The sequence below is a fragment of the Oryctolagus cuniculus genome, chromosome 16 (genome assembly GCF_964237555.1).
Source record: "Oryctolagus cuniculus chromosome 16, mOryCun1.1, whole genome shotgun sequence".
Taxonomy (NCBI): Eukaryota; Metazoa; Chordata; class Mammalia; order Lagomorpha; family Leporidae; genus Oryctolagus; species Oryctolagus cuniculus.
In genome coordinates, this window is record NC_091447.1 from 59803091 (window position 1) to 59812758 (window position 9668).

At 71.2% G+C, this 9668-nt stretch overlaps 1 protein-coding gene and 1 long non-coding RNA gene across 4 annotated transcripts; both read right to left on the bottom strand.

The window, feature by feature from the left end:
- Positions 1-612: 612 nt before the first annotated feature.
- On the bottom strand, positions 613-7201 carry UBXN6 (UBX domain protein 6). 3 transcript variants are annotated; one of them, XM_070058660.1, is made up of 12 exons: positions 7069-7198; positions 6823-6887; positions 4305-4468; positions 3971-4035; positions 3239-3367; positions 2601-2698; positions 1961-2036; positions 1769-1853; positions 1470-1689; positions 1124-1254; positions 856-1004; positions 613-764 (listed from the first exon to the last, which is right to left on the bottom strand). In XM_070058660.1, the coding sequence occupies exons 3-12, from the start codon at positions 4390-4392 to the stop codon at positions 636-638; spliced, it is 1170 nt and encodes a 389-aa protein (XP_069914761.1). In that variant the 5' UTR covers positions 4393-4468; positions 6823-6887; positions 7069-7198; the 3' UTR covers positions 613-635. The 3 variants fall into 3 exon arrangements, with proteins under 3 accessions (XP_069914761.1, XP_069914762.1, XP_069914760.1); XM_070058661.1 differs by lacking the exon at positions 6823-6887 and having other exon boundaries at positions 7069-7201; XM_070058659.1 differs by lacking the exon at positions 7069-7198 and having other exon boundaries at positions 6823-7015.
- Positions 7202-8739: 1538 nt separating this feature from the next.
- LOC138845594 (uncharacterized) lies at positions 8740-9649 on the bottom strand. The gene is made up of 2 exons (XR_011382820.1): positions 9408-9649; positions 8740-9087 (listed from the first exon to the last, which is right to left on the bottom strand). It is a non-coding gene; the product is annotated as an uncharacterized lncRNA (long non-coding RNA).
- Between the last annotated feature and the right edge of the window lie 19 nt (positions 9650-9668).

Sequence of the window (9668 nt, forward strand, 5' to 3'; positions counted from 1 at the left end):
AGCTTGGTGCCTCCAGACCCTCCGACCCCCGGGCCCCTCCCCCATCCTCTGAGGTGGCCAAGGCTGCCTGGCTCTGACCCGCCTGCCTCCCCCGGGGACCCTGGGTCTCTGCCCTGGGAGATGACGTCATGGAGCCGGGCCACTGAGGACGCACCCCTCCCGGGGTGGGGAACCCCCCTCACCTGAGCCCCCAGCCAGGCAGAGCCGGCTCCCTTAGGGGCTGTGGGCAGCAGCCAGGGGGTCTGGCCTGGGACCCCGGGGAGGGCAGCAGCCACCTTCCCTGCCCCACGGGGTCACAGAGGCGCCCGCACGCTCCATCCAGGGCCCTGCATCCCCTCGGGGCTCCCTGCACGGCTGAGCTGCTGGAGAGGCCCCAGGTGGGCACGGGCGGCGGGTTCCCAGCGCCACAGCGGGCCAAGGGGGGGGGGTGCGACCAGAGCCGGGGTGGGGGGGAGAGCAGGACCAGACCCAGGCGGGAGAGGAGAGCGGGACCAGACCCGGGCTGAGGGGGCATGGGGGGAGAGCGCGACCCGACCCGGGTTGGGGGGGCGGGGGTGGGGGGAGAGCGCGACCAGACCCGGGCAGGGGGAGCGTGGCGAGAGCGCGGGACCAGACGGGGCCAACTCTGCTTTATTTCACAAGAGCTGCTCCATGGCCGCCAGGAGCTCGGGCTTCAGGCCGGACGCGTGGGGCTCGGCCCCAGCTGCCCTGAGGTCCTCCAGCACGGCCGGGTCCCACGAGAAGGTGACGAGGGCGGAGGGCACCTGCGGGCAGAGCGAGCGTCACCCCACCGCTGGGGGCGCTGGGGGCGCCGCGAGCGCGACCCCCCCCCCCCCCACTGCGGGCGCCGCTCACCAGCCCGCACTCGTTCAAGGCCAGGTTCTCCTCCTCCGACAGCTTCTGCCCGCCCGAGGCCAGCAGCTCGAAGGGCAGCCAGTCGCTCTCTAGGGCCTCGCGCACGAAGCTGTACAGCGCCGACAGCCGCTCGCGGGCGTAGAAGGTGCCTGCGGGCAGCGCGGTCAGGGCCAGGGCCGCCCGGACAGCCCGCGCCCCTCCCCGGGCACCTGCGCCCGCCCAGTCCCCGCCCGCCCCTCCCCGGGCTCCAGTCCCCGCCCGCGCGCACCCTGCAGCAGGCAGCCGTCCGGGAGGCGCACGCGCAGCAGCGTGAACGTGTACTTGCGCAGCTCCCGCTGCTCCTCCTTCTCGCGCATGGCCTTGGTCCGCAGCGCGCTCAGCCGCTCCACGGCGTCGGCCCTGCGCGCGGGCTTGGGCGTGGGCGTGGGCTCGGGCGGGCGCCTCTGCCCGGCCCCGCCCCCTGCCCTGCCCTCTGCCCGGTACCCCGGCCCCGTCCCCTACCCGGCCAGGCCCCGCCCCCTACCCCTGTCCCTGCCCGGTGCCCCCGTCCCTGCCCGGCCCCGCCCCTGCCCTGCCCTCTGCCCCTGCCCCTGCCCCCTGCCCCTCTGGCTCACCTCAGCCTCTGCTCCCGCTTCACCTCTTCGGCCGTGAGGTTGAAGAAGTCCGCGGGCAGCTCGAACTTGGAGGCCAGCGGCGAGGGCCGGAAGACGCGGCGCTGCCGCTCCAGCGTGGCCCGCACCGGCTCGGCGGCCAGCAGCCGCTCCTTGTGCCTGTCCAGGCTCTGCGGCTGGGCCAGCGCCGCCTCGCTCAGCACGTAGAACTCCTCCGGGCTCTCTAGGGCGCAGAGTGCCGTGGGAGGGCGCCCCCGGCCCGTGCCCCCTCGCCCGCCCGCCCACCCGGCCCGCGCCCCTACCCTGATCCGGGACCGGAAGCAGGGTCTTCTGGAACCCGATGGCCTCAAAAAACTCGTGTGCGCCCTCCAAGCAGTTGATGCGCTCCTGCAAAGAGGGGGGGGGGTCCCAGCGCGCGCCCGAGGGGACCCGCCGCCCCGCCCTGCCCGCATGGCTTCCTGCAGCCCCCACCCGCCCGCCCCGCCGCGCCGCACCTGGAACACCTTGTTCTGCAGCTTGATCTTGCGGTATTTCTCCTCCTCCGGGTGCAGGTGGATGTTGTCCAGGTACCTGGGGCGGGAGAGCGCGAGCGGCACAGGCCTGGCCGCGCTCCGGGCCCCTGGGCACCTCCCGCCCCCCGGGGGGTAAGGGAGAAACCGGCGCAGGCATTTGGGGGGGGCGTCAAGACACCCGCGCCCCGCGCATGCGCACTCAGGTGCTGGGGAGGGTGCTGCCCACGCGGGAGCCCCGGAGGGAGGCCCTGGCCCCCGGTGGTGTAGGCATCGGGGAGGGGACCAGCCCCTGGGAGACCCCTGCGTCTCCCTGCTCCTCAAGTACGCTGAGGTTTTTGGAGGTTTATTTACTTGAAAGGCAGAGAGAGAGGGGGGAGTCCTCCATCCGCTGGGTCACTCCCTGGAGGGCCGCCACGGCCAGCGCTGGGCCGGGCCAGGCCAGCGCCGGGAGCCAGGGGCTTCTTCCGCAGGCCGGAGACGGCCTCGGGGGCTGCGCTGGGCCCCTGCCTCCCCACGACCCTAAGGAAGCCCGGCGCGGGCACTCCTGAGCCGGCTACACCGAGGCCCAGCGTGGAGGTGCGCCCGGCCTCCCCCGCCCGCGCCGGGGGCCCCGGGCACTCACTTGGCGATGGTGTCCACGCCCAGCCTCACCCGGTCGCGGTCTTTGTTGAACGTGTGGATCTTCATGATGGACGCGCCCACCGGGTCGGTGGAGAAGTGCTGGGGGCCAAAGGGCTCATGGGAGACCCGCCCCGCGGGCCCCGCGCCGCCCAGGGGTGGGGGAGAGGGCAGGCAGGGCCGAGGGTCCGGCAGCCCCCCGGGACGAGCTGGGCACGCCGTGAGGGGCAGCCCCCGGTGACCCAGGAGCGAAGCCGGAGCCCGGCTTCCCGACGTCGGGGCGGCCTCTGGCTCCCGGCTCTCGCGGCCATTTGGGGAGTGGCCAGCGGACAGAAGAGTCCGTCTCTCCCTCTCTCTGTCCCTCTGCCTTCCACATAAACACAGAACACAGCTTTGCAGGGAGCCGGCAACGGCAGCAGGCGGACTGACTCTGGCTCTCTGATCTCTTAAAAAATGAAAAATTTCCCAAAGAAAGAGCGATGGGGAAGACGCCACCCCGTGGGGGCGGCCGGGAGGAGGCCCCCTTCGCCCCCTCCTCGGCCCTGCCTCCCCGTACCGCATACGGGCCTCGCCACTGTGGCCCGGGCGACAGGGACAACCGAGAGCGAGAAGCTGACCGCAGCGGGGGGGGGGGGCGCTCACCGAGAGAATGGCCGCCTTGACGCCGGCCTCCCGCTGGTCCCTGCTCAGGGTGGCCCCCGTGAGCGGGCAGGTGAAGTACACGCCCTGCACGGCCATGTGGGCGGAGCCCTCCTCCTTGGCCTCAGGGACCTGCTGGGAGAGAGGGGCTGAGCCAGGCGTGGGCAGAGCGTGATGTGGGCGGAGCCGCCCTGCCCCACGGAGCCCGGCCCAACACCATGCCCTCTGCTTGCCAGCCACGGGACAGGACCCGTGAGCCTGGCCCTCAGCCGGCCAGGAAGGCGTCCACGGAGCCCCCCAGCCCGCAGGGAGGTTACGCGCGCCTGGAGCAGCTGCCCACTGGGGGCAGGGGCTCCGACAGGGCAGCCCGGGCTCGCGCCGGCCCCTCCCTCCCCACCCGGCCTCTCAGCCTCCGTCCCAGGCCCGCCCAGGGTTTTTTCTTTTCAATATCCTGTGAATCCTTGCGGATCTGGCTGTTTGGAATACCAAGCGCTGCCCGTCTCCTCCAGGGAGGCCTCCGGGCTGCACGGAGCAGACAGGAGAGGGCAGTGCCGGGAGCTCCCAGCCGCCTCTGCTGGTCAGACGGGGCTTCCCGGTCGCCCGGGGCCCCAGGGGCAAAGGGGACGTCTCGGGGCGTCTTGGGGGTTTCCCAGGCCCCAGGGCAAAGGGGACGTCTCGGGGCGTCTTGGGGTCCAGGCTGCCCTCGGGTGACTCCACCGCCGGTGATGCCTTTACCGCGGTTGCTCCTTGCGCCTCGGGGCTCCCGCTGACCGTGGCCTCGGCTCGCAGCTCCTTCCTCACTGGCGAGCGCCGGCGCAGGGAGAGGCAGAGAGGAGAGTCAGGGCCCAGCGTCGGGGGGCCGGGGCGGGGGTGGGAGGGAGGGGGAGGCCTGCGGGCGCGGGGTGCCCTTCCCCCGGCCCCAGCTCCGAATCCCGGCCCGGAGGTCGCCTCCCGGGGCCCACGGCGCCCCCTGCCGTCCTACACCTCCCTTGCAGGCTCGCAGGCGCTGGTCGGGAAACCCTACCCAGAGCAGGGCCCCGGCCCCGGCCCGAGGACGGCCGCGGCTCACCCTGGTTCCGGATGGAGTCCTGCGACGTGGGGCCCCGGGCCCGGGGCTGCTTCTGCTCCAGCCGCGCCAGGGCGGCGGCGGCCGCCATCTGCGCCTCATCGGTGGGTCCCTGGCGGGGCGGCCTCAGAGCCAGCTGGCTGGGTTTCTCTTTGGGGGCCTTCTCCCTGCGCAGTGACCGAGGCAGCGCGAGATCAGAGGGGAGGCTCCTGCCCCGCCCCTGCCCTGGCACGCAGACCCAGCCCTGCCGGCCCCGGGGACACCACTCCCCGCGGCCTCCCCCGCCCCCCCCCCCCCGGCTGCAGCCCTGGGCTCAGGTCGCCGCCTCCTCACGGCCCCGAGACCCTGGGGACGCCCACACCGCGAGCCCGGGTCCCAGCACCCTGGGGCAGGGGTGACGGCTCAGGCAGGGCCCCCCCGCACCCATGGGCTGAGTCCCCGGCTCATGGCTGCAAGTGGGAGCCTCCTCTCTCTGCTTTTCCAATCAGCAAAAAATATATTTAAAATGTTTATTTATTTGAAAGAGTTGGGGAGAGAGGTCTTCCATCCTCTGGTTCACTCCCCAAAAGGCCATTAATGGCTGGAGCCGCGCCAACCCAAAGCCAGGAGCCAGGAGCCGCATCCGGGTCTCCCACGCAGGTGCAGGGGCCCCAGCACTTGGCCGTCATCCACTGCTTTCCCAGGCCACAGCAAGGAGCGGGATTGGAAGTGGAGCAGCTGGGACTCGAACCAAGGCCCGTATGGGATGTGGCCCTGCAGGCCAGGGCTCTAACCCGCTGCGCCACAGCGCCGGCCCCAGAGAGCAGCCTGGGAAAGCAGCGGCAGCGGCCCACGTGCGTGGGCCCCCTGTGAGGCCCACCTGAGGCTCCCGGCTCCAGCCTGGCCGTGCTGACCACGTTGGGGGTGGGCCAGCAGAGGGACCGGCCCCTCTCTCCCTGACTCTTCCAAATAAATGAGAGATAAATCTTAAAATCTCCCTGCAAACCTTCACGGCTCTGGGAAGCCCACATGCCAGCCACGACCCCTGCTACCCGGCGGCTTCCAGTCCAGCAGGCCGGGGGGCGGCCGCAGGGGCACGTGGACACAGCCCCGCGCGGACAGGCGCTGAGCAGGCCGGCCGGGAGCCCCCCGTCCAAGCCCCGGCTCCGAGCCGCTGGGATCTGGGGGGCTCGCCTTCCTTCTCCACCGTGGGCCCCGGCAGACCCCTGGGCGACCCCTCCCCGCCCGTGGGCAGCGGCCTGGACGAGGCCTCCCCCCGGCTGGCTGCTGGCCCAAGAGGACCCCCGAGGAAGCCCCCTGGCCCTGTGGCTGCTCCATCTTCCCCCAGAGACTCAGTTCCCCGACGCCCTGGCCAGCCCTTCCCGTGGCCTTGAAGGCCCGCCCACTTGGGGTGCCTGCCTCCCCCGTCTACACTGGGCTCCCCGCTGCTCCTGTCTACACCGCCTGCCTGTTCCTCACGCGGTCCCCACTGGAGAGCCCCCACACGTCCTGTGTCTCCCGCCCAGAAAGTCCCACGGGGTGGGATGAGGCCGGGGGTCTTGGAGGCAGCAGGGAGACGCCCCTGGTCCACGCCAGCTCAAGGCCCCCCCACCCCCTTACTTCCCCTGTACGCCGCCTCTATCTGTCCTAGGCGGACCCTAGCCCCTCCCGCCAGCCCTCCCCATCCCCCGGGCCCCTCCTCTCGTGGAAACGCGGACGTGGCCCCCACTACCCCACCGCCCAACCCGCCCCCAGACTCTCCAGAAACCCACACCCTGCACGCCCCGCCCCCGCCTCAAACGCCCCGCCCCCGCGGTCATCCCCGCCCCCACGCCCCGCCCCCGCGGTCGTCCCCGCCCCCACGCCCTGCTCCGCCCCCACGCCCCGCCCCTGGGTCATCCCCACCTCCCACGCCCCGCCCCCGCGGTCGTCCCCGCCTCCCACGCCCCGCCCCCACCCCGCCCCCGCGGTCGTCCCCGCCCCACCCCCGCGGTCGTCCCCGCCCCCACGCCCCGCCTCCCACGCCCCGCCCCCGCGGTCGTCCCCGCCCCCACGCCCTGCCCCTGCCCCGCCCCCGCGGTCGTCCCCAACCCGCCCCCAGACTCTCCAGAAACCCACGCCCTGCACTCCCCGCCCCCGCCCCCGCCTCCCACGCCCCGCCCCCGTGGTCGTCCCCGCCTCCCACGCCCCACCCCCGTGGTCGTCCAAGCATCCCACGCCCCGCCCCCGCGGTCGTCCCCGCCCCCACGCCCCGCCCCCGCCCCGCCCCGCGGTCGTCCCCGCCTCCCACGCCCCGCCCCCGCCTCCCAAGCCCCGCCCCTCCCCCGCCCCTCGGGGGGTGCGCCCCCGAGCTGTCTCCCCGGCCCCATCGGCCCCGCCCACCGGAGTGTCAGCCGCATCGGCCCCGCCCCCAGGGGCGCCCCTCGGCGCCCGGCCGCCCCCTCCCAGCCCGGGCCGCACCTGCCGCCCCCTCCCCGGTCCCCAGAGGCCGCCCACCCCGCTCCCCGGTTCCCAGCCCCCTGCCCCGTTCACCGTCCCCTACCCCGCGGAGTCTGTGAGTTTCTGCCCGGGCCCCGCGCTCTTGAACTTGATGTCTGCCTTGATCTCCTGGAAGAATTTCTTCATCTTGGCGGGGGGCCCGGCGGCGGGGGGCCGCGGCGGGCGCGGGGGGGGGGGCGCACGGCCCAGGCAGGGAGGGGCTGACAGAAGCTAACAACCGGAAAGAAAATAGCGCGGAGCCGGAAGTCCCGCCTTCGCGGGCCGCCCACGTGACAATCGACCCGGGTACCTCGGAGGCGGCCGCTCTGTATTCTGAAGCCGCGTCTCGGTGGTTCTTCCGGCCTCCGTTGCCAAGGCGACGAGCGCGCTTCCCCGCGGGCCGCCGCGCTGGGAGTCCCCGGCCTGGGCCCCGGGGAGCTGACCGTGGGGCCGGCTGGGCCGCGCGGAGAAGCGGTCAGGGGCGCCCCTGGCTCCCGGGCGCTTACGTCATAAAGCCCCCATTCAAGGTCCCCCGGGACCCAGCCCCACTTTGCCCACAGTCGGCGCCCCGCGAGCCCCATGGGGCCTTGGGGGCCGCTTGGGCCGGCAAGGCAGAGAGGAGCGGGGTGTGCACCGACCGAGTGGCAAAGGGGAGCCCCCACCCCCCAAAAAAAACTCTGAGCGCGCAGGCCCTGGAGGGAGATAGGCGGGGAGGGGGCGAGGGGCCGCCCCCAGCCCCAGGACCTTTGCCTGGGGGTCAGCAGGGGGTCGAGGGGGGGGCCCTGGGGTGGGAGAGCCCCCCGCGGGCGCAGACGGAGTCAAGGCAAACTCGCCTTCCCGAACGAGGGTTCCCTGTCCACAAAACGGTGCTGGGAATAAAAGACCCCCGCCACGGAGGACCCTGGTGGGGACAGCGCGGCCGCGGGCCCGTGTGAGAGCGGCGGGTGCCTCTGTTGAATTCGCCCTGAGCAAGCTGCCGGGTCGGACCGTGGGGAAGACAGAATTGTGTGCATCGGGGAGCCCGGCAGGTTTAGGAGGGAGGCCGGGAGGGATGGGAGAGGTCTTCCACCTGCTGGGTCACTCCCCGAATGGTCGCAACAGAAGCCGGGGGCCAGGAGCTCCATCCGGGTCCCCCACGCAGGTGCAGGGCCCCAGGACCTGGGCCATCGTCCGCTGCTCTCCCAGGCCACAGCAGGGAGCTGGATCGGGAGCGGAGCGGCCGGGACACCTGCTAGGCACACCGCACCGGCCACAAGGGGGCACAATTTTCACTGTCAAAGGGACCCTTTTAAAGAATTATTTGTTGTAAGGGGCTGCACCAGGCCCAAGCCAGGCTCTAGGAACCGCACGCGGGCCCCCCAGGCAGGGGGCGGGGGCTGTCTTGAGCCACATTGGGGAGAAGCAGGACTGGAACCAGAGCCCCTACAGAGCCGGTGCTGGCTCAGGCAGCTGCACCATGGGGGCCGGCGCCGAGGCGTGCTGGGCTGGGCGCCAGTTCGAGTCCTGGCTGCTCCACTTCCGACCCAGCTCTCTGCTGTGGCCTGGGAAAGCACTGGACCATGGCCCAAGTCCTTGGGCCCTGCACCCGCGGGGGAGACCCGGATGGAGCTCCCGGCTTCGGATTGGCGCAGCTCCGGCCTCTGTGACCATCTGGGGAGTGAACCAGTGGATGGACGACCTTTCTCTCTCTCTCTCTTTGTGTGTGTGTGTGTGTGTGTCTCCGCCTGAATAATAAAATAAATGAATCTTAAATAGCAAAGCAGACCCCGGGCTCGAACCCAGGCATTCTGATACCGGATGGAGTGGCCCAAGCACTGCCCTAACCACCGCTGTGCCCAATGCCCACCCCTGCTTTTTTAATTTGGAAATACTCTCGGCCCTTGTAAAAGTTACAGCGCCCCCTTGCGGAAAATGTGGACATTGCCCAAAAAAAGGAGGGGGAGGAAGACGCTCATTATCGCCAACCGCCGCATCCCGAGGATTTCTTAGATTTATTTCTGTTTATTTGAAAGGCAAAGTAACAGGGAGAGAGATCTTCCACCGGCTGGTCCAGTCCCCCAGGACGGCAACATCCAGGCTGGAGCCCGGTGCAGGGTGCGGAGTGACCACCAGGGGGCAGAGCTCACGGGGCTTCAGGCATTAACTCAAGCGGCAGTGGATGGTGCCTCTGCTCGCTGGCCTGCAGCCAACTCGGCTTGTGAAAGGCCAAGACTCCGGGGGCGGCGCTGTGGAGTAGCGGGTAAAGCCGCCGTCTGCAGGGCCGGCATCCCATGCGGGCGCAGGTTCGAGTCCCGGCTGCTCCACTTCCCATCCAGCTCTCTGCTGTGGCCTGGGAGAGCAGTGGACGATGGCCCAGGTCCTCGGGCCCCTGCACCCGCGTGGGCGACCTCCAAGGCCCCGCATTTTTCCGGCCCCGCCGCTTCCGTGCCGGACCCGAGTTGGGAATGAAGCAGCAGCGGTTCGCGCAGTTCCCGGCTGTTTATCCCCAGTCCCCTCCTCACCCCCCTCACCCCGCTTTACCTAGGCCCCGCCCTCCCTCCCGAGCATTGGCTCTTCGCTGTTTGGAGTCGAACCTGTCCTCTCTTGATAGCCAATGGCCCGTCCCCTTTTAAGCACCGCCCCCTGTCGTAGCCAATGCCCGCTTCCTACCTTCAGGCGCGTCTCTCACGGCACCCAATGGCCTGCATCCCTTCATGAAGCCCCGCCTCCATGGTGTCCTCTACGTTGATTGGTTCTTGTATCCGGTGCTAACCAATGGTCTGCCCGCTGCTTGAAGTCCCTCCTCCCGTGGCGGTCTAGGTCCCGCCCTCTCCCCTAAGCCTCGCCCCTAACTCCCTGAGCGCCTCGGTTTCCCTCCTCCCGTCTTTCCCCTTTCACCTCCCATAACCTCCGCCCCCTCCAATTAGACCT

Excerpts from the sequence above, each read along its gene's own strand:
- UBXN6 (XM_070058659.1), bottom strand. The coding sequence starts at position 6,905 with ATGAAGAAATTCTTCCAGGAGATCAAGGCAGACATCAAGTTCAAGAGC. Across the intron at positions 2,037-2,600 it reads GGCGTGGACACCATCGCCAA|GTACCTGGACAACATCCACC; the intron begins GTGAGTGCCCGG and ends CTCCCGCCCCAG. Across the intron at positions 765-855 it reads CCTTGAACGAGTGCGGGCTG|GTGCCCTCCGCCCTCGTCAC; the intron begins GTGAGCGGCGCC and ends CTCTGCCCGCAG.